The sequence below is a fragment of the Crocodylus siamensis genome, chromosome 1, assembly GCF_052110815.1.
Source record: "Crocodylus siamensis isolate JL-2025a chromosome 1, ASM5211081v1, whole genome shotgun sequence".
NCBI classification, from domain to species: Eukaryota; Metazoa; Chordata; order Crocodylia; family Crocodylidae; genus Crocodylus; species Crocodylus siamensis.
The window spans coordinates 63286848-63309374 of NC_143395.1; the positions used below are offsets into that span (position 1 = coordinate 63286848).

The following is a 22527-nucleotide window of genomic DNA, read 5'->3' on the forward strand; positions in this document are numbered from 1 at the left end:
TACTTATTAGACAGGAAATTTACTCTTAGGAGTTCTGGTGTGGATAAAAAAAACAAAACAAAACAAAACACAACACAGTCCCTGGGATTCAAACCTGCTCTTGTCTAAAAGAAAATAACATGGTACTGGTAAAAACATATAATATGAACCATATTCATAAAAGCATTATAATTCACTGAGTGCATCTACAGATGTGCTTAACTGGGCAAAAAACTAATTTGCTGCAGTGTAAAACACCACAGTGTACACATGCGATGCTATTACACCACAGTAAGCTAATGTTCACTGCTGTAAGACAGTACTTTTGGAGACAGTGAAAATAACTGCTCCTAAACACATGTAAATATTGACCCAGGCGTAGATTGTGGCCGGTTAGCCCAGGCAGTAGAGGGCACACCCCTGCCTGCTGCCTAGCCCAGCCTCCCTCACCCTCCACGAGCTGACCCCCCTGATTCCCTGTTAGCTCAGGTCTGCTCCACCCTGACTCAAACTGCTGCAGTCTCCAGTGCAGCATCTGCACATGTACCCTGGACCACAGCAGTTCAAGCATCTACACGTCATTAAGGTGCCAATGTAAATGGTGCAAACTGCACTGGAGTTTATCACATCACCATAATAGCATGTGTAGATGCACCCACTAATCTTACTGGTTCCCTCTCCATTCTGACAGTAAGTAGGAGGCCTATACTTCCACCTCTGACAAACAACTGTTGAACCTCTTTTTCTAGATCTTTCTTTTGGGGAAAAAAGGGAGGAACCAATTCGACTCACATATGATGCAAAAACGGTCAAGAGAACTCCACAATATCTTTATATGGGGAAAAACCCTATTATGGTAAATCTAGCTGTTCCTTGCTTAGCAGGACTTTTTTCCTAGAATACGTACAGCTTGGATAGACTGGGTAGAGCAAAATCTCCAAGACACTAGACAACAGGCATCACAATCTGTCGGTGTTGTGAGACATAAATACATAGGAGTTGTTTGCCTGGCGCAAAATACTAGGGCAAACTGTTCTGAGGTCTAACCACCTTATGCCATTTCCAATTTTGTCTGATTTTCTGTCTTTATTTCATTTGCCATGTGAGTGCCCAAATTTAAGCACTACAGTAAAATCTCAGTTATCCAGCACCCCTGGGGTAAGGGGATTGCAAGTCATGTAAAAACTCCAGTTATCTGAAATAATCTAGCAGGGTTTTCAGACAACACAGGGTGGGGGTGGGGGAGAATGTGGCAGTGGCCACACCTAGCGCAGTGGAGCAGCTACAGCACAGGCCTGTGCATGCAGAGCTGCCACATGTGAGCTTTCCCCAGAGCCCATCCCCAGCAAAGTGTGTGTGTGTGGGGGGGTGACAGCACACAGAGCAGCAGCAGCACAGGGTGGCAGGTGGCAGCGGGTGCTGCTGTGTGCAAGCTTTCCCCCTCCCCACAATCAGCTGGAAATTCTAGCCAGTGAAGATTCCGGTTATTTAAATGCTGGATAGCAAGGATTTTACTGTATTCTGTTCAATTTTGCTATAGGAAATCCCTTTTAGGTACTGATGCTCTGTTAGGAAAATTGACTCTCATAGTAAATTGATTAAGACATGAGCTTGAAACAGCAGAAGCAAGCAAGATGCATGACAGATATCCCCAATGTTATCAGGGAGCAGACTGTAACCTTCTATATATTTAAGACCATACTGATCAGAAGTGTGTGCCCATTTCCACTCCAGATGATTTAGCCACCATCTGGGGGAAGGGGGTGTCCAGGTAACTTTTCCCAATTTAGAAACAGTAATTCTTCATGGATCCAAGGATCTGTATCACTTTATCTCTGGGATGCATTTATCAGAAGGGATGTGACACAAGTGAACCCCACTTCCTTCCTGAGGGCAACCTGAGGAAGAATACTCGATTCTCAGAAGCTTGTCCAGCAGTTTCCACACTATACAACTGGTCCAATGAAAAGCTGCCACATACAATCCTTACCTCTTTTACATTCCCTGGACCAGGACAGCTGCAACATGTTTCCAACCTTGCTACAACATGAAGACAACTACCAAGACAAATAATCTGAAAACAAATCATGAGCCGTGGTAAAACCGAAATGCAACAAGCTGCTTTAGAAGTGCTGGTGCCCACAGCGAAAAAAATTGAAGGCTCAAGAATGGGGATGTGGAAGTATGGATCTTCTAATCTATTGTCACCAGGAGGGATTATTTCCTCCTTGAATATGACGCTCCTCAGAAACTAGATTGTTTCCCCAATTTCTTTTTGACCAGGAACAAAAATAATTTTAAAAATGTGTCCCTCTTTCGCTGGGTAGAGGGAGTGGTTCAAAGTTGTATTTTCCCACTTGTCCACAGTTAGCTATTATTCTTTTCAGAGTCCCTGGGAAAGGGTTTGAAATATGATTTCATTCTCTCCCTCGAACAGGGGTGGACAAAATGCTGGCCGCCAAACAATCCTATTCAACCTGCAGAGCCCCTAAAAAATTTAGAAAATTAATATTTATCTGCCCCTGGCTGCCTGTCACGCAGCCCTTGATGGCTTGCCAAAACTCAGTAAGTGGCCCTCCTCCCAAAATAATTGCCTACCCCTGCCCTAGAAGTTTGGTCATTTCCAATTTGAGGCAGCATACACCTTATTTACTGACTCCCCAAGTAACTTGGTCTTAAACATTTTGATTATGCAAGAGTAACCTCAGGCAAAATACCAACCATCCAAGTAAAAGATTCCATATACTATGGGGTACCTATATTCTAGCTGAGGGGTATCAAACTTAGCTGGCCCCATGGACTGGATGAGCATACCCCAGCGTTGCATGTGGCAACACATCAACCGGAGCTGTATGCTAGTTCTGGGTCCAGCCAAGCACTGCATAAAACATGCCCCTGCCATTCCCCTGTGCTGCATGCACACGTGGTCCAGCCTCACATCACATGCAGCATGTGTCAACTGTGGGAATCGCTGCGCGCACAACCCAAGGCCAGAATGGGCTGTGCCACTACATGTGGCAACGGGGGGGGTCACAGGCATGGACTACATGCAGTAACCTGGATCAAACCCCTCTGCTGCCTGCAGTGCACACAGCATGGCATCCAGCCTGTGCACCATATGAAGCACACAGGATCTGGACAAGTGTACAGACTCAGTTTATCTACCTGCTGGCCAGGTCACATGGCTTCATAGACCAGATCTGGCCCATGGTTCATATGTTTGATAGCCCTACTCTAAGTCATTGTTCTTGCTAACTACTGAACCGTATCCAGAGAAGCTTTCAAAAAGACAGCTGTTGCAAAACAGATTTTTCTGAGAGATAAATGCAAAGCACAGCATTCCCAGTATTTGAAAGCCATAGATAAAAACAGACCATCTGTCCAGAACAGCATTTGTACAAAGCACATGGATACAATGGATGTTCAGTACTGTGTAGGCTGCTTCATAGTTTGAATGCTGTACTATTCTATCTGGGATCGGTATTAAATTCATATGAAGTGGATCATGCCCTTTATCACCTAAAACCAGATCCAACCTACCAATTTCAAAGCAGTTCTAAACAGCTGAAGATCCAGAGCTGTATAAAACAATGGGCCAAAAATCATGCACCTTTGGGTTCTTGGCTAACTATACAAAGAGCTGGAGATATAGTACATGCTGTGTTCTAACATTCTAGTTTGGTGTTGTCCAGGAGAAATCTAGTTTTTCCTCCTTGTGCTCAAAACTAGCTGCCTCAAGAAAATAATTTAACGTGTTGGGATATGGTTCTCTAAACCACCGTTTCCCAACTGGTATGCCATCAGAAATTAAAAACAGGCATGTTGCAGAATTTTGGGAAAATGTGTCACACATTAGAAAAATAAATAAAACATATCATTTATATGAATTAGTCTTGTAGACTAAACCAAAAAGTGTATTGTATCATTCTGCTGTTCTGGTGCAGACGTGAGACGCTACATCATGCTACACTCTAATGAGTTTGTACGTGGTCAAAAAAAATTGTGAGGGGGTTGTGCACCACAGAAAAATTTTATTAACATGTCTTGAGCTGGAAAGGGCTGGGAAATTCTGCTCTAAATTTGTTCCATCAGATCAGTTTGTGGATAGGTAGCTTATTTAATTAGCCTGTTAACCTTTTATCTATTTTAATTTTGTACATTCAATATCCCTTTGATGTGGAAGCTTTTAAGTACAGCGCTCCTAGTTCTCCTAGACTGCTTTTTATTCTTCTGCCTTTGAAGTGGTTTCCAATCAAATTTTACTATGGTATGCTCCCCTCGAATTCTATAGATTTTATGATAAAATATGTTAAAAATAAGGCTACTTCCCAAGTTCTATGATCCAACTTGCTGTTCCAGTACAGTTTATAGCCAGGATTAAAGTATTCTTTTGAATTCTGGCATTCCACCATGCTTCAATTATGCTTACTATGACAACATCCTTTTTCAGCATTGTGACTTTAATTTCCAAATTCTTACACTGATGTACGTGTACCATTGTATAGCTTTTTTACCTCATCTTTTTTTCTAACATTTATTTCTTTCCAATTTTAATACATCTCCAGTCTCCATCAACTACACTTTTAGGCCTATAATTTTCTGAATGGAGATACCTTTACATTAATGACATCCTTAGCAGACGGTCTTGCCTAAATTCAGTGCTTACAAATATAAGCTTGCTTGCCAATTCGTTATTTAAACAATTTTCCAAAACTGTGTTCTGGATTTACACCCAGTTTAGTTCCTCTTTGGCCAAAGTAAATACCACTCTTTCCACAGAGACTCTCCACAAAGAACAGACCAACGGCTCAAAGTTACTTAAATCTCTGCTCTTTTTACATATTTTTCTTGCATCCAAACTATATAGTAAGTGTTATAAAAACATTAGGGATTACATAATATGGACAAATAACAATAAAGTTTGGTCTTCCCATATAATGATACAGGGCTGTCCAACTGATGGTCTGCAGGCAATTTGGAGGGGATGAGCATGCAGCCCACAGGCCCAGGCAGCCAACTCTCTAGCAACTTGATAACTTTGGGAATAATTTCTGATTTTTAAAAATCATCTTCCCACAAAGAAGAGTGCAATATTTTCAGTTAGGATCCCTCCCCAACAAACAGCTGTAATACATTATAGTCTTTTCCACTGTACTAATTTAGTAATTTCTTCTGAAATATTTCATTGTAATCCAAAACTTTAAAATGCATCTTTGACTAAATATTTTAATTTCCTCTACATGTTCAGTGTTATTTTGATTGCCTTTTCATAACAAAATTGTTAATGTCAGAAGGAACAAGAACAAAGGAAAGCATATTTATGAGTTAACTATTTTTATATTTGTGACATTATTAGAATGGATCAGATAATACATTTAAAAAATTTAATATAAACATATTTAACATCATCTAAATGCAACCTGCTTTGCTGAAAAACTATTGTACAAGTACCGCATGTCATGTTATGAGTGATTTTAGTGTAGAAGTGCCAGGAGAGAGAGAGAGAGAGAGAGAGAGAGTACATAATATTTAAGTTCCTGCATCTATCATTGACTAGTTGTTGTAGTTATACAGATATGTGAAAATGGTTTCTCAGTGTTGACAGTTCCCATCAGCCTCCCCATCAGCTCTCCTAGGTCTTCACATTTTTTCTAATCAATCTTTCTGGAAAAGAATTGTAAACTGTCCCCTGCACTTGCAGAGCACAGAACTCACCAGCTTCTGCATACTACTGTAATATGAACATTAAATTAAAATATTTAAAGACATACCATAAACACAGAAAACAGATCTGTATGGCAACTTTTGCTTCTACCCCAATTTACAACAAAATATGGATAGGTTGGCACTTAATGCATAACAAGTATGTTTTAACACTTCAATATACAATTCACATGAACATACACATGTAAATATCAAATCAAAATGATTAAGATCAATAACAATACAGACATTTTAGGCTCAAAGGATCCCAACCCCACCTCAGAGAGAGTTTTAAAGCCCACCTGACATCTAACTAATCCGGAATCCCTTTGGGATTCTGCTTATTCACCGTAACACAAGTTATGAATATGAGGAGGACAGGGAAAGGGAGCACAAGCATACCAATTCTATGTCCACAGATACAATAAAGCAACACTATATGTAAGTAGTGTGAACTCCAAGACCTATAAAAGGTGACTGTTACTGCTGTGTGTAAATCACCACTGTCCATGTAGATTTTGTCAACGTACCAGTTGCAATATTTCCTTAAAACAAGTGTGTGTGTGTGTGGGGGGGAAGGTATGAAGAACTGGCCAATCACTTAGCCTAAAATTCCTGACATGTTATAAATCTCTCAGGAACTCAGCAGAAAAAACAGATAATCCTGCAGCCCACTGTAGCAGAGAAACTACAGAATGATCAAAGGTGCTAGGCACAGGCTAAGCAAGGTTAAAAAAGGGCAATTACGTAAATAACAACAATTTGGGGCACGGGTTTTCCTAATTCAAGACCGACTTAAAATGAAGGGGGAAAGAAACAACAACTTCCCAGTTGGGCAATATATTTCAAAACTGTCCATTAGTAAGTTTTCTTGCCTCTTCTTCTGAAGAATCTAGTACTTGCACTTGTTGGACAAAGAAATTTAGATGGGTTATTGGATTGCTCTGAAAATGGCAAATCCTACATTCGTATGCAATTTTGAATGCAAGCCACCTGATTACAGCTCTTGCAGTAGCCCAACACAAACACAAGATCAACCACAATCCTTTGATTGTTTTATGAACTACTACCCAGCACAGTATGAAAAGGTCTCCAGAGCTGCAATAGCCTTGTTACTGATAATAAGCCTACAGAGGGGGTAAAAAATTACTAAGACTGACTATTTTTTATTTTCACTTTGAGCAACCAACTCAAACTACTGACCCAGTCTGGAGTTCTTATGAGCCCCTGATGGGTCTTGTTGTAAGCTCCGCTTCCAAGTCCTTAAAAGGAATGGACTTATTCACATATGCAAAACTGCAGGATACTTTTGAAAGACCCCATTATTTCTTGCTCTCAAACATAACAGAACCAAGTCCCACTTAACAGAGTTTCAAGGAGCAAAACTTAAATTTTGTTCTAAACGACTTAACAAGAGGCAGGTGCTCTTTTATTCAGAGTAAATCTAAATACATTAATACATCAAGATATTCCTTTTGAAATTAAGTGAAGTTAGTTTTTATGAACTTCTTTGGTTCAGCATACTCAAAAGGTTTTATGGAAAATATTGTAATAACAACTGGATGGGCATTTACCTTAGAGAAGGAAGGTATTTTGTTCTCTCTTGGAGCATGACTTGTAATATATTTCCTTTTCTCTTCTGATCTATATATCTTTATTTCTTCTTCTCCCTTTGCAGCTCTCCATTCTTCCTGCCTACTAAAAAAGAAAAAATGAAGACATATTAATTTTAGATTTAGGGCAAAAAGCTATAATTGGATCTCTAGGTGAAGGAAAATGGTAAACATTTACCACATTCTTCATACATTATTTTTTCTACTTCTAGCAGGGATCCAGCGGCACAAACGAACCTCCTGAACACAATCAGGTCATAAATAGTTATTTTGTTTCATACCACATGCCCCCAAATATGGCTTACACATTGTTTTTGGAAAGAAGAAGAACACAGAGTCATGGCTGACTATGACAAGAGTAAGTCCACCAGGAAATACAGTGTGTCCAGGAAGTGTGGCATGCTAGGAGACAGCACAGGTGAGGTAGCAGGAACTTATGGATGTGATAGTACAGGAACATGGCTAGGTCCCAGACCCTTGCAAGGGCAGCAGCAAGACCAGTAGTTCTTCATTGCCCAGAGATAGCTCACCTGCTGCTTCAAGCATAAGCCACAGTACCAAGCCAATAGCTGTAAGAGGAGGAATACAAAACTCCACCCTCTTCTGCTTCCAAGATCCCATTCCACCTCTGTGCTTTCAAGAGGGGAACTCCCCAGTCTGTATGTATGCTGTGGATTCCTTCTCCCAGAGTGCAGCACCCTTCATTTGTCTATGTTGAACCCCATCCTATCCTCGTCTGCCCACTTTTGCAGTCTGTCTAAATCTGTTTGCAGCCTCTCTCGCCCTTCAACTGTGTCCACCTCACCCCACATCTTAGTGTCGTCAGCAAACTTGGACAGCGTGCTTTCCACCCCCTCATCCAAGTTGCTGATGAAGATGTTAAACGGTGCTGGCCTGAGGACCGAGCCCTGGGGCACCCCACTGCTCACATCTCGCCAGGTGGAGTACAACCTGTCCACCACTACTCTCTAGGTGCACACCATCAGCCAATTTTTTACCCATCCAACTGTGTAGTTGAAACCACAGTAAGAATTTCCAAAGTTAAAAAAACTGTCAGAGTAGTATTTCTGCAAATGAGTATAGGATTTCACACTCATACCATGAATGTAGCATTATTTACTTATAATTTACTGAGTATACAAATGAAAAAAAATTAAGCTTTTTTTACATCCAAGAAACATAACCTCATCCTTTTCCTCTTCAGGACCACAAAGTAACTAGTTTATTGCCCCTTTCCCTTGCTATACAAGAACTTATTCTAAGCACCACCCCAAAGAGAAAAGAAAAAGATCCCTTGTCAAAGCATAATCTCATAAAAAGAATTCCTAAACAGGTACTGAAAATGGAAACTGGGGAAAATGTGTGCAACAGGATGGTTACAGCGAGCTATGATGACATCAAAGACAGAGTGCCAAGCTTCCAGAAACCAAACTAAGCCACTCACAAGCAAAAGGAAGGGAAATAAATGGAACTTAAGGAAATGATTGTATCTTTTGACCATCCCAAAGATTTTGGTTTTATGATGTGGAGAATGAGGAGTTGAAGGGACTGCTGATGAAGGATGCTTCTTTTTGTGGAAGTGTTGCTATGTCTAGAGGACAGTTCATGAGATGCAAAGGGCAGGTATTGACATGGTGTCTCTTGATGGTTAGAAAATGGTATTTAGAGGTTTCCTCTTGGGAACTGGCTTATAGGTAGATAAACATTAGAATAATGATCCAAGACAACAGTAAGGGTTAACTGATTATTAAAAAGCCTGTCTGTGACAAAGTTTCTTCAAGGCCCACTGTGTCTGATACAAGCAAGCACAAGCTGGGGAACTGAAGATGGGTACCACACTGTTCCATAACACAAGGTGGCACTAGGTCACAGTGCTCAACTGCAGGGCCCTTGGGCTTTCCAGTTTTGGGGAACAGACCAAATTAGGAGAAGATGGATAAAGCCCAAATTAGGAAGTGTGCATGTGATGGGTTTGTGAAACAAAGGATTATGCTGATGGGACAGAATGCGGACAATATCATGACCACTGAGAGACCAATCAGCGATGGTCAGAAATGAAGAGTCATGAAGGGAAAAAGAATACAAAAGAAGGGATTTCAGAACAGCAAAGGATCCCCAAGATGGGAACCCGAGGCCATCATGGACAGACAGCATACTACCAGCCCATCTCACCCACCCCACTGGGAGTGTGGAGGAGGGTGGGGGGCAGCCTCGGGCTCAGACCTCCAGGTCTGCTGACATTTAAAAGAGAACCTCAGGGTGAAGCACACATACTAGCCAGATGTACCCTCCCTCTGATGACCGCTTTCAGACTGGTTGGTAGATATCAAGTTGTTTGCACTGTTCTCATCTGCCATCACAGAATTAGCCTATTATCAAATGGAGAGGTCGTTATCAGTCTGAGGGTTTGGTCCCTGCAGAACAAGGTATCTGGGTCATAAAGCCAGTGTCAACATCTCTGACTATAAGGCTGGTATCTGTACTTCTTGGCAGTGCGTATACACCCTAAAGCAGGGTCATCCAACTGACAGCCTGTGAGTGATTTAATTCTGGCCTGTAGGGCTTGTTGATGCTGCTACTGTAGCCACTACACTGGTGTAAAGTTCTCCTGCTCTGCGAATATGAGACCTGAAAATTGAGCAGGGACAGCCTGTGATGCCAAGACAAATAATCAGGTCTCAGCCAGTAGGACCTGTATCTGGAACTGCTCTTTGAATGCAGGGCACAGAGTTAAAAGGGCCACTAAGAAAAGGGCTTCAAGCAACCACTGGACCAGAAGCAAAGCAACACAAAAGGAGAGGCATTACTGATTCTCTCAAGAATGAATGCCCTGGCCATCGTAGAACACTGAGGGATAAATGTATTCTGAAATGAGATTACCTTTTGAGGTAAAAAAAAGTTAAAATGAGGAGAGTGCAAGCAACATTGTTACTAGACTTGCAACACCTTCACAGTCTGATGAAGAAAGTCATTGCTTAGGAAAGCATATGCTACGCATCTCTAAATTAGTCTATAAGGTGCAAATCTACCCTACCTCACAAGAATTTACAACTAAGATTACATCTAGATTACTTTCAGAAAAGTTGCTCTGGGCTGGTGTACCATCTTTGCCAAAAGGAGTTAAAATGTAAAAACAGGGTGTTAGCAAACGGCAGTTGAACAATATTGTGTTACAACTTACAGCTAGGACACTAGAACTAATTTTAGGCCAATATGTCCCTGCTGCAAAGTATGAAAAGTTAGCCTCACAACCTCTCCCACTCATACACATGCCAAATACTGCTTTCTTATTCAATCTCTCCTAGAAGTTAATTTCTTCCTCATGATATCATCCTCCCTCTTCCAAAAAATTAAAAATCCATCAAGGAATATACATATCAAAACCAAGTAACAGCATAGTCACATGCCACCTAGACCAGAATCCAAATTTAATCAAATTAATAACTTTCAGAAGAGATAGCCTTACCTGGCTACCCCTGATGATAATTCAGGTACCACAACCCTTCGACTCCAAGCCACAAGGTCCCGCTCAGTGGCTATTTCACTTCTTGGTGCATTGCTATGCATCTGTCGCACACCTTCAATTTGTCCACTACGCCTTAAACCTATATTTGGTGGTGAATGTACTTCTGAGGTAGTACTTACAGAGCCTGCAAAATTAATACAGGTGTACTTAATCTGTATTCTAAGGAAAAAGTCTCAGAAACAAAAATCAAAAATAGAATTACAAACTACATTTTTCTGAAGTAAAAGATGAATTAAAGTATTAACTGGATTTATGTATAGCAATAATTACAAGAGGAAAATTTCTCATTCCAACACCAGATTAAAGAATTGGTAAGCAAGAAGCAGAGCAATTTAAGAAAAGCTCAAAAATACAAACTATTTTTGACTGAAAGAATCTAGGCAAGACATGTTCCACCACTGTGCTACTCTTCAAAACTACTCACCTGCAACATAAGGGAAGTATCTTAACATCACACAGAAATTAGGAACGTGCTTGCTACTGGATTTTCGTTCTAAAGCTGTTTTGGCATCTGCACTGGCTTCCCCCCCCAAACTGAACACAGCTGTTCCTTAGGAAGTGCAAAATAATACTATCCTTAAAAAAACCAAAACCGAAGCAAACAAAAAATGATCCACTGTAACATATTTGGTGACTGGTGAGCCCTATCTATTGGATTTCCAGTTCGCAAACATAAGTGATTTAATGAAGAACAAGGCAAGCAAACAAAAAGAAAACAAAGGGAGATCCTCAAATTCTTAATAAAATTTCAATCCCCGTATCTTCAGCTTATTCTTGCTCCTTCACATTTAACTTCTATTTTAATCAAAGTTTTTATAGTTCTGCAGATTACAAGGGTACTTATACCTAGCAAACTGTAGTGGACCTTGCTAATGCTCCTACACTTTCTCTCTTTTTTTTCCCCTCTGTAGTATAGAAGCTACAGCATTTTCACCCAGCAACTAACCAACTATATCTGGATTAGCTAACATTAATACAATAAATATTCTAATCTAAAGACTGCACAGTACTGCAAAATTCCTCAAGTTTTGCTATGTGTACTATAATATTACACTCTAATTTCATTTCAGCATTAGTGAAATGAATCCATTAAACAAGTCCATCCTAAAAGTGATCCACAATGAACAACAGAATGACTGGAAACTGGAATATTATCCTGTTCCCCCCCCCCCCACACAACAGTAATACATGTATTCAGATGTATCCATTAATTTGCCGTTTCACATATATGTTGTTTATATAGCAAAGTCTACCTCTGCTTAACCGACTGATATTGCTAGTTCCTGCCTCTCCAGAACGTCTTTGATCTTGTTCTTGCTGAAGCCTCTGTATCATGCTGTCCAAAGGACTTACTTCCTGGTTTGCTTGTTGACTGAGAACTTGGTTCAATCCTAGGGAGGATGGGAAGACAAGATCACCAAAAAATAAATTACACTAATGGCACAAGATGCTGAATATTCCAAGCTGATTGTCTAAATTTTACCTTGAAAATCACAATCATGATAAAAGTAACTGCCTAATGAAAGTCTATTAATATACAAGTATATGTATACGTGTATTGTACACAAGTCTATACATTAACTGCATATTAAGTGCAAATTAACTGTCTAATAAAAGTAACGCAATATTTAACTGTGCTAACACAGGTTTTAGGTGTATAGTTTAGGCATCCAGTTTTGTTGGATTACTTGCTATTGATTAGGCTAAATTCTGTGTGGTAAGAACAATACAATCAAAATTAATACAAATAGATTTCATAGATATTAGGGTTGGAAGGGACCTCAGAAGATCGAGTCCAGCCCCCTCTGAGCTGGGCTGAAGCAAGCTACCCCCACCCCAAGCTGTGCTGCGTGGTGGGACAGGAGCAGAAGCCACAGCTGTGAGGGGAGAAAAAACAAGCCTGCTGGGCCTGGCAGCTTCTACCAAGCATGTAGAGCTCTGGCTGCAGCCCCCAGATGCCTACCATGGTGTCCAGGAGCTGAAGCCACAGCTGCAGGTGCTAGGCAGAAGCCGTGGGGCTGAAACTTCCTGTCCCCCCCCACCAAGAGCAGCATGGCCACAGCAGCTGAAGGCGAGGGGGGCAGAACAGCTCCCCACCTGGGCTCCAGCCAGCCTGCTGCTGGTTGTGTGGCTGCAGCCCTGGGTCCTGCACAGGACACTGGGTGCAGTGGCAGCTGCTGGGCTTATGGCCAGCCAGCACCTCTGAGCTGCCCAGAGAAGCCCACTCCCCATGCTGACGGGCCAGGCTGTCACGCAGCCACAACGAGTTGGGAAAACCCGGCCCCAATGGGTTCCTTCCCAGCTGGAGCTCCAGGACAGCCCTGCCTGGCTTGGGCACAGGGAGATGCGCAGCCCCTGTGACTCCAGTCAGAGCTATAGCCCACTGGGAAGACCCTGGCCTAGCCTGGGCTGTCCCCTCTTCTTCCACTCCTAGCAGCATTTCCAGGCTGGTTCAGCTCAGTCCTGCAGCTCCATCCACTGGCAAGGCAGGTAGATGGTAGGGCCATGCCAGCCAGCTCTGGCCATGCTCCCTCCCCTGCCACTGAAGTGGGGAGGGCAGAAATAGTTGACAGGGGTCGCAATCCCACAGTGGGGTGGCGGGGTGGGGAATAAATCCCCTCCCTGCTGACTGCCTCAGAGAACCATGCATCTGGCCAAGCCCCCACCCCTGCTCAAGCTAGAGAGCAGAGGGGATGGGCCAGCCCTGGTTTCTGAAGCAGAGAACATAGCCCTGCCCAGGGCTGCAAAGCATCTGGGATGCTGGAGGACTCTGGTTTAATTTGAAGTAGGAGGGAGTCTGGGACAGAAGTTGCATAAACCAGTTGATGCAAATCGATTAAGTGTGATATACTACATTCAACCAGGTTTATCTTAAACCAGTTCTGGCAATTTTGAAACTGGTTTATGTGCACTAAACTTATATTCTGTTACAGTTTTAAATCAGTTTTGATCACCTAAACTGGTTTACGTGCATCTTCTGTCTCTAGCCTAGAGATAAACAAACAGGAAATGTATGGACAGAGTTCTACAGAACAACTCTACTTCCATCTCAGGTATGAGCATTATTATTTAGACCATGAAATTGGCTAGGTGAGCAACAGTCTAGGACACACAGCACAAAGCCTGGCACACAGCACAAAGCTGGCCCTCCAGCCCAAATAATTGCCCACCCCTGCATTAGGGGAACCTAACCCTTGTTCCTTCTCCTTGCACCCCTTTCCCCAGTCAGAAGTTCCTGGCAGGCAGCCAGGTTGGTGCTAGAGTGTTGTGCCATGTGGGCAGAGCTGGAGCAGTTCTGCCTGACCTGATCAGGGAGTATGCCAGGGACTTGGGACAAGGTGTAGGGAGAAGAAAGGGAAAAACACAGCATGGAACCAGCCCATCTAGGCCCAGATAACCCACAGCTCCTAGCCCCCTTCTCCCACTCCAAGTCTCCAGCACACAACCAGGCTGGGCAAGAGCTGTACCAGTTGCACCCACATGGGCCCATGTGGCACGCAGGAACACAATGCAACACTGGCTCGGCCCAGTTGTACGTCAGGGACTCTAGGAGGAGGTACAGAGAGGAGGCTAGAAGCCACAGGTTATTCAGGCCCGGCCAGGCTGGTACCATGCTGTTTTTCCCTCTTCTCCCTGCACCCCCGAGTCCCCAGCATGCAGTCATGCCAGACCATCCTGTGTTCCTGCACATCACCTTGTGCCACGTGGGTGCAGCTGGCACAGCTCCTGCCCAACCCCACTGTGTACTGAGGATTCAGGGTTGGGTAGGAGTTGCACCAGCTGCACCTTAAATGGCACGTAGGAACACAGTGCAGCACTATGTTAGCAGTGCCCATGCACCTACCAGACCCCAAGCCTGGCAGTACCTGGATAACCTACAGCTCCTGGCCCTCTTCCCCCTGCTCCCTCCTCCCCCACCAGTGGGGAGAAACTTACCTGAGCTTCATCTTTCAGGGGGATGAGCTGTCTGGTCTGTGAACAGCTGCAAAGCCAGAGCTGCACACAGACAGCCTTGCTGGGCAGAAGCCTGGCCAAAAGCTCAGTGCCCATCTTGGAGCAGATATTGGGGGCTGCGGGGCAAGACAGGGTGGGCAGAATGAGTTGCTGCTGCAGCCAGCTACGCCACAGGAAAGTGAGAAGGGCGAGAGGCACCGAAAGCCGGGACAACCATGGGCCAGATACATTTATGCTTTAGAGGAGCAGTCACATGCTGGATAAAATCATTTGGCAGGCTAGATGTGGCCCACGGGCCATATTTTGCTCACCCCTGGGCTACAATCAAAGTGCATCAGAAGCCTAAAATCGACTGATTAAGGCTGAGAGCCTAATTGGTGCCATATATATTATTTCCTTCTTGCACATATCACAATATAGTTATAAGAGGGGGACAAGACAGAGAGGCATAAGCTTCTGCTTGAAAAAGCTAACAAAACTGATAAACCATCAAATCAACCTATGGTGCTTTTTCTCTATATTCAATGAGGGCATGAAGGACCTCAAAAAGAAGACAAGTGCTGCTTGCAAATATTAAAGAAAAAAAAATGGCCCAGTACACACCCAAAAGAGGTAGCACAGTTGTTGGTCCTGGCTTGCCCAGCATCTGTATAGATCAGGGACTTTAGTGTAGCTTTTCTGGTGCTTTTACCTAATACCTGGCTGAATCAACTTTAGATAAAAGCACCAAAAAGCCCCACTGAAATGCCCGATCTATACAGATGCTGCAGAACTGGGTCAAAGCAATGCACTGCTTCTTCTAGTAAAGCACTTTTTTTTGTTTCGTATTTAACGTCTGCAAGCAGCCAAGATGCTTAAGTGTGACATCAGAAGAGGTAGCCAGCAGAAAAATGCAAAGGGGGCTGACATGATCAAAGTGATTTTTACAGCAGCATTCTGAATAGACAAAAATTAGGTATGACAGCATTTTTCAAGGCAAGAGAAAAACATGGTGTAGTAATTACTATGTGAGATGCTGAGAACTTGGATGAAAGATCTGGCTAAGTTGAGAAGAACCTATCTTAGTTGTTATTCAGAAAGAATGCACAAAGCTTAAAACAAAGACCACTCCCCAAGTCCTCAATCAGGCCAAGACAAAAGCAATGCTCAACAGTAAGACAACACCTGATGCCTAATGGAACATACACTAAAGGACTAGAGGGATAAGCTAACTGTCAAGTCCCTATTCAATCAGAAATGTGCTTAGGTAACTTATAAATTGATAAACTGTCCCAAGGGTCTGCCAGCAAAAATACCAGAAATGTCTATTAAGGTTCTAAAAAAACACTTTCTGTATAACACAAGATAATGTTCTTGGTGCCTAGCAAGTGAAGCTTTATTTCCCCCAAGTTACTATGAGGTATGAGAAGATGAATATCAAGGCAGTAGAGGAGGGATGGGCAAAGTCTGCAGGCCCGATCTGGTCAACTATGGACTGTATTTTCCAGAGGCCCCTGCCCACATTGCTTGGGCCAGTCTCCATGGAGACCCCAGCCACACCTACATAGGAAAGCTCGGGCTGGGGCTGCCATGGAGACCAGCCGCTGCCACCTACACTGCCCACACAGCTGAGCAGTGCAGGGAGCTGCTCCAGAGCCGCTGGAAACTTACAATGGGGCAGTTTGCTCCAGAGCCAGGACAGAGCCATGATCTGTAGCCTGAACACTGTGGACAGGGGAGCGCAAGCCAGTGATTGCAGCTCTGCCCCAGCTCCAAACCAGGCCATCACTGCTGCAAGCAGCTGGGACAGAGATGCAATCCCCTGCTTGTGCACCCCTGCCCAGAGTATGCAGGCTACAGATGGCAGCTCTGCCCTGTCTCCAGGGCGAGCTGCCTCATCATAAATTCCCAGTGGCTCCGACATAGCCCCCTGTGCTGTGCTGCCAGTACAGCTATGGCTGGTTTCCATGGCAACCCCAGCCTCAGCTTTCCTGCAAGTGTGGCTGGGGTCTCCATGGAGACTGGCCCAAGCCACGCAGGCAGGGGTGCCGGGAAATGGAGTCTGGCTGCCAGCCAGATTGGCCATTTTGCCCACCCCTGGACTAGATAGATACCGTATTTACCAGAATCAAAGACTACAGGCATACCTCATTTTATTGCACTTCGCTTTATTGTGCTTCGCAGATATTGCGTTTTTTACAAATTGAAGGTTTGTGGCAACCCTGCATTGAGCAAGTCTATCGGCGCCATTTTTCCAACAGCATTTGCTCACTTCATGTCTCTGTGTCACATTTTAGTAATTCTCGCAATATTTCAAACTTTTTCATTATTATTATATTTGTTATGGTGATCTGTGATCTTTGATGTTACTACTGTAATTGTTTTGGAGCACCACGAACCGCGCCCATAAATGACGGCGAACTTAAATCGATAAACGTTGTGTGTGTTCTGACTGCTCCACCGACCGGCCGTTCCCCCGTCTCTCTCCCGCTCCTCGGGCCTCCCTATTCCCTGAGACGCAACAATATTGAAATTAGGCCAATTAATAATCCTACAATGGCCTCTAAGTGTTCAAGTGAAAGGAAGAGTCGCACATCTCTCACTTTAAATCAAAAGCTAGAAATGATTAACCTTAGTGAGGAAGGCATGTCAAAAGCTGAGATAGGCCGAAAGCTAGGCCTCTTGCGCCAAACAGTTAGCCAAGTTGTGAATGCAAAGGAAAAGTTCTTGAAGGAAATTAAAAGTGCTACGCCACCGAACACACGAACGATAAGAAAACGAAACAGCCTTACTGCTGATATGGAGAAAGTTTTAGTGGTCTGGATAGAAGATCAAACCAGCCACAACATTCCCTCAAGCCAAAGCCTAATCCAGAGCAAGACCCTAACTGTCTTCAATTCTATGAAGGCTGAGAGAGGTAAGGAAGCTGCAGAAGAAAAGTTTGAAGCTAGCAGAGGTTGGTTCATGAGGTTTAAGGAAAGAAGCCGTCTCCGTAACATAAAAGTGCAAGGTGAAGCAGCAAGTGCTGATGTAGAAGCTGCAGCAAGTTATCCAGAAGATCTAGCTAAGATAATTGATAAAGATGGCTACACTAAAACAACAGATTTTCAAGAAGAGTCAATCGATGCAGCAAACTTCATTGTTGTCTTATTTTAAGAAATTGCCACAGCCACCCCAACCTTCAGCAACCACCACCCTTATCAGTCAGCAGCCATCAACATCGAGGCAAGACCCTCCACCAGCAAAAAGATTACGACTCGCTGAAGGCCCAGATGATGGTTAGCATTTTTTAGCAATAGAGTATTTTTTAATTAAGGTATGTACATTGTTTTTTTAGACATAATGCTATTGCACACTTAACAGACTACAGTATAGTGTAAACATAATTTTTATATGCACTAGGAAACCAAAAAATTCACGTGACTCGCTTTATTGCGATATTCGCTTTATTGTGGTGGTCTGGAACTGAACCCGCAATATCTCCGAGGTATGCCTGTACTCTGAATTAAAGACAACCTTCACTAATTAGACTCTATACACTGAAAGATTTATAAACATTATATTTTGCATGTACAGAATCTACTTAGTCTTAAAATTAGTCTATCCACCACTGCAGCAGGAAAAGCAGTAGCAGGTAGTGGGGGATTTAAGTGGCCTGACCCATACCCCTTCCCCCAATGTCTGACCTCCCCCTTCACCCCCAGCCTGTGTGCCCCTCTCCCCACCGTTTTCTCCACCCCCAGCACAGCTGCAGCCCTACTCCAGGCCAGGGAACAGAGCACATGGCTGCTCCAGCCTCAATTCAGCCACACAGTGGGGCAGGCTGCAGCTCCAATCCTGGGGGCTTAAGTCAGAGCTGGAGCTGCAACAGCCACCTTCTAATTTAATTCCCGTGGCAGACTCCATTTCCTAGCAGTCCCTGCCTGCGTTGCTGCAGCCAGTTTCTGTGAAGACCCCAGCAACAGTGGCCTATGACAGCGTGGTGCTACGGTTTCCACGGAGGTTGGCTTCAGCAGTTGTCAGGGCACGTGCCTGGGCAGGGGGCTACTCCACGGCCAGGATCCTGCAGTGGTGACAGTGCTCCGGAGCCGAGGCAGAGCCGTGATCTGCTACCTGCACACCGTTTCCCAGGGTGCACAGACAGAGGACAGGCAGCTCTGCCTAGGCTCCAGACCACTATCACTGCCGCAAGATCCCAGTCCCAGAGCAGCTCCCTGCCAGTACTGCAAGGGCCAGCCTCCATGCAAATCCTGGTCCCACACTGTCACAGCCCCGCCACTGCTGGGTTCGCCATGAAAACTGGCTGCAGCAACACAGGCATGGTTTGTTAGGAAGTGGAGTCCACCACAGGCCCAATCCAGCCCATGGACCAGACTTTGAGTACCCCTGGTCTAGAAGAAAAACAGCTGAAGTGAAATCATAATTCAAACAAACATGTAAAGAACATTTACCTAACTGATACTATCATCATTTGTAAGGAGATTAATTCACAAAGAGCACAGAACATGGACATTGCATAGTGTTCTAAGAGGCAATGTATATAAATTATAGTAAGCACTGCTAATGATCTTCTTATTCTTATAATATAAATATTAGGTTTAAACATATGTTCCAGAAGTTCAGCATGTTACAGTTGTGCTAAATCAAGAATCAGTTTTACTCAACATTTATATGACATTTTTCATATGCTCTGATCTGCTTCTCTCTGAAAACAGGGATTGGAGCCTTTGGTTTGAATTGTAATGGGTGCTTCTTTTGACTGACTGCAAATTTAGTCTGCCAGGTCCTACAGTGAGTTTCTCAGCTACTCAAAGCCAAATCTTTACTTATATAGTTCTTTTTTTTAAACCTATTTAGCATACAGAAAAGACTTTTCAAAAAAAAAAAAAAAAAATCAATAAATCTGAATCGGTCACTATTTTAATTAACCCTATTAATTAAATTATCAATATTTAAACACTGAACTAGGTTATCCTTCAAAAATGCAGTACCCAAGTCCCCATAGTTATAGTACATTGGATTAACATTCAGTGTACCTGAGGAAGTCACACCCATTTGAGGAATAAGCTGCTCTTCCCTGCAGTTCTCACGACCTGGAACTAATCTCTGGTATCTTGCTGGATGAGGGTTGCCATCAACATCAACCAAAAAGGGGGGGGGCATGAGATGTGGCGCCTGTTGTGTCTGTTCATCTAAGACAAAGTTGTTGGCATCACGGATAAGAGGCCGATAATCACTGTGAAAGAACATCTGATCTGCTATCTGTAACAAAGCCAATTTATGTTTTATTACAAACAGTTAAAAAGATGAAAAACAGAACTTTTCAAAACAAGAATGTCAGCAGAAAGCATTCAATTTAAGTAAGATCTGTAAAAAAAAAAAAATTCAAGTGATTATAAAAGTAAGTAACTTTTACTCCCTTATGGGGAAAGAGCTAACAGTCTAATATTTTTCCAAATCTAATGCTTACAGTTTTTTTCCTACATACATTAGGGAGGGGAAAAAAGAATTATTTTAAAAGCTATAGTGATTTGCCAGAAAACAGGAGTAAACTGTTCAAGCTAGTTTTAAAATCATGATGCACTGTATTTCTGACAACTACAGCTATATTACTGCATTTTAGGAGCTACTTGGTTGGAGGAAAATAAGCAGAAAATTATTTACACCAATTTAATCATCATATTTTGTCAAAAGAAGTTTTAATACAACTAATCTGTTCCTATTATATGTTGTATACTTGAAAAAGTCCGTCTTTAAAAGAAAATGAAAACTGATCTAAATAGTGTCAGGTTTACAATGTCAATCCAGTATTGCTGGTAGCCTACACAAGTATCAGAAAACATCTATGATGCATAGGAATAACTAGTAAAAATACAATACATATATATTAGGTATCTGTCCTCCTAAGAATTTTGTGGGCAGGTGATGCCATAAATATAATGTACCATGATCTCACTAATCTAAACAATAGTTAGAATTCTAGTTTTCTTATTTATAACAGGACTAATCCAGAACCAGTCCGGTCATGTTTGAAAGACAGGGTGAAATCAAGAAATGGTTCCATCCACAAAATACCAACTCTAACCACATTAAAAGTGCTACACATTTCACTGTTTCCCTTCTAAGTAGTATTTAAACTCCCTCTTTTGTTTGAAACGGGATGGAATTTCAGTTTTAGGATAACATGATAGACAGACCACAGCTGAAACGGGAAGTAGAGAGCATCAGTCAGCTATATAGAAAATGTCAGTGTGGTAAAAATGCTCGTAGCAGTACAGAACAAAGAACTAAGTTATACCTTTCTTCTTGGGGTGGTATTTTTAATGAAACTTTGAAGTTAAAGTATTTGTTTGAACACATTTTTTGAACTCATAACATTGGCATTTTTTGCACAATACCTTGTCATATTTGCTACTGGAGCCAAAGCCAAAAATCAAAAGGTGACCATGAGAGTCTGTACATGCAAAATGTTGACCATCAGGAGAGCACTTGCAGTCAAAAACTGCACCATGTCCTTGCCCTTCAATCTGAAATACAGCAACAGACAAAATTAATTTTTACCAAAAAATGGGGGATAGCTAAATTATAATCCTTACAATTATGATGCTGATCTGCATGTAAAATATCCAAAGACAATATATGCTCTTAGATGGAAGTTACTTCTAGTACACTGTTTACTTTTTAGCCATTCACTTTTCAGTGAATTGCATAGCAATGCTCATTCATGAAAGATGCCAGATTGATAGCAACTGACAGACTTTATCCACAAAATAGGCATAGTACAGGAAGTGACAGTAAAACTTTCCCCTTTGATGTCCTGCTGTTAAACCTAAACAAAGAGCTGGGTCCAGTTCAGGGTTTCAGTCACCACACCCATTCAGTCTACCTTTCTACTAAATTTGCCAAGAAGCACCACAGCAATACATGCTTTACAATACTTGCCCACTAAAAATGCACTGAAATTACCAGCCCACATATACAGATTAGCTTTGTGCTTCTACACTTCCAACTCATTTTTTGTGGGAGGGAGGGAGAGGTTGAGGGAGATTTAGATTGGTGTGGTCTTAACTCCAGTTTTTACAGAACTGCAAATATTTTAAAAAAGTAATTTTTACCTGATACTCATTTTCTGTTTTCCAGTTCCATTAAGCCAGAACAAATGGTTTTTTGTTTTTCCCTGCAACCTGTCAATCAAGCAGAGGTGACCAATCACCACTCTGAATTTTTATGCCTTCAGCACCTCTTCAAATAGCCCCTTCCTATTCTCCCCAGGCATGAATTTTTGCATTGTCTTTGAAGAGACAAAACTTCTTTCCTAACTATGGCAGGGTTATAAAAACTGATAGAAACAACATAATTAAATCCACACACATAATACTGTTCATACTATAGTACCTTCTCACTGAGGCTTATCAGTACCATTTTTAAAAGTCACTGAATTAAACCTCGCAAATTCTCATGAGCTAGGTACTATTATCTCCGTATTACAGCCTAAATGGTCAAGTATTTTGCCCAAGGTCATGCATGTATTAGTGGCAGAACCTTCTGTCTCTTCCCAGTCATTTTAATCATTTGATAGTATTCTCACACAGAGGGCTCTCATCAAAATGAAGTGGGGTTTTGGATTAATTAGTAAAAATGGAACACAAAACAGTTCTCTCCAATGTAGGTTCTGTTTTGCTAAAAGAGTCCTTCTAGAAAGTTACCTTAACATCACATTAACTAAAAAAATAGAATCAAATTTAGACTTAGTGTATGTGTAGATGTGAAGTA

At 42.4% G+C, this 22527-nt stretch overlaps 1 protein-coding gene across 2 annotated transcripts in view; it reads right to left on the reverse strand.

Annotated features, from left to right (window-relative positions):
• The window catches only part of PHIP (PHIP subunit of CUL4-Ring ligase complex), a 161594-nt gene that overhangs the window by 51050 nt on the left and 88017 nt on the right, over positions 1-22527 (reverse strand). For both annotated transcript variants that reach the window (XM_090035265.1, XM_090035273.1), the window contains exons 16-20: positions 21153-21281; positions 19791-20016; positions 12075-12212; positions 10762-10945; positions 7257-7380 (exon numbers count right to left, since the gene is read on the reverse strand). In XM_090035265.1, coding sequence (XP_089891391.1) covers positions 7257-7380; positions 10762-10945; positions 12075-12212; positions 19791-20016; positions 21153-21281 — 801 coding nt within the window. The remainder of the gene's footprint in view (positions 1-7256; positions 7381-10761; positions 10946-12074; positions 12213-19790; positions 20017-21152; positions 21282-22527) is intronic.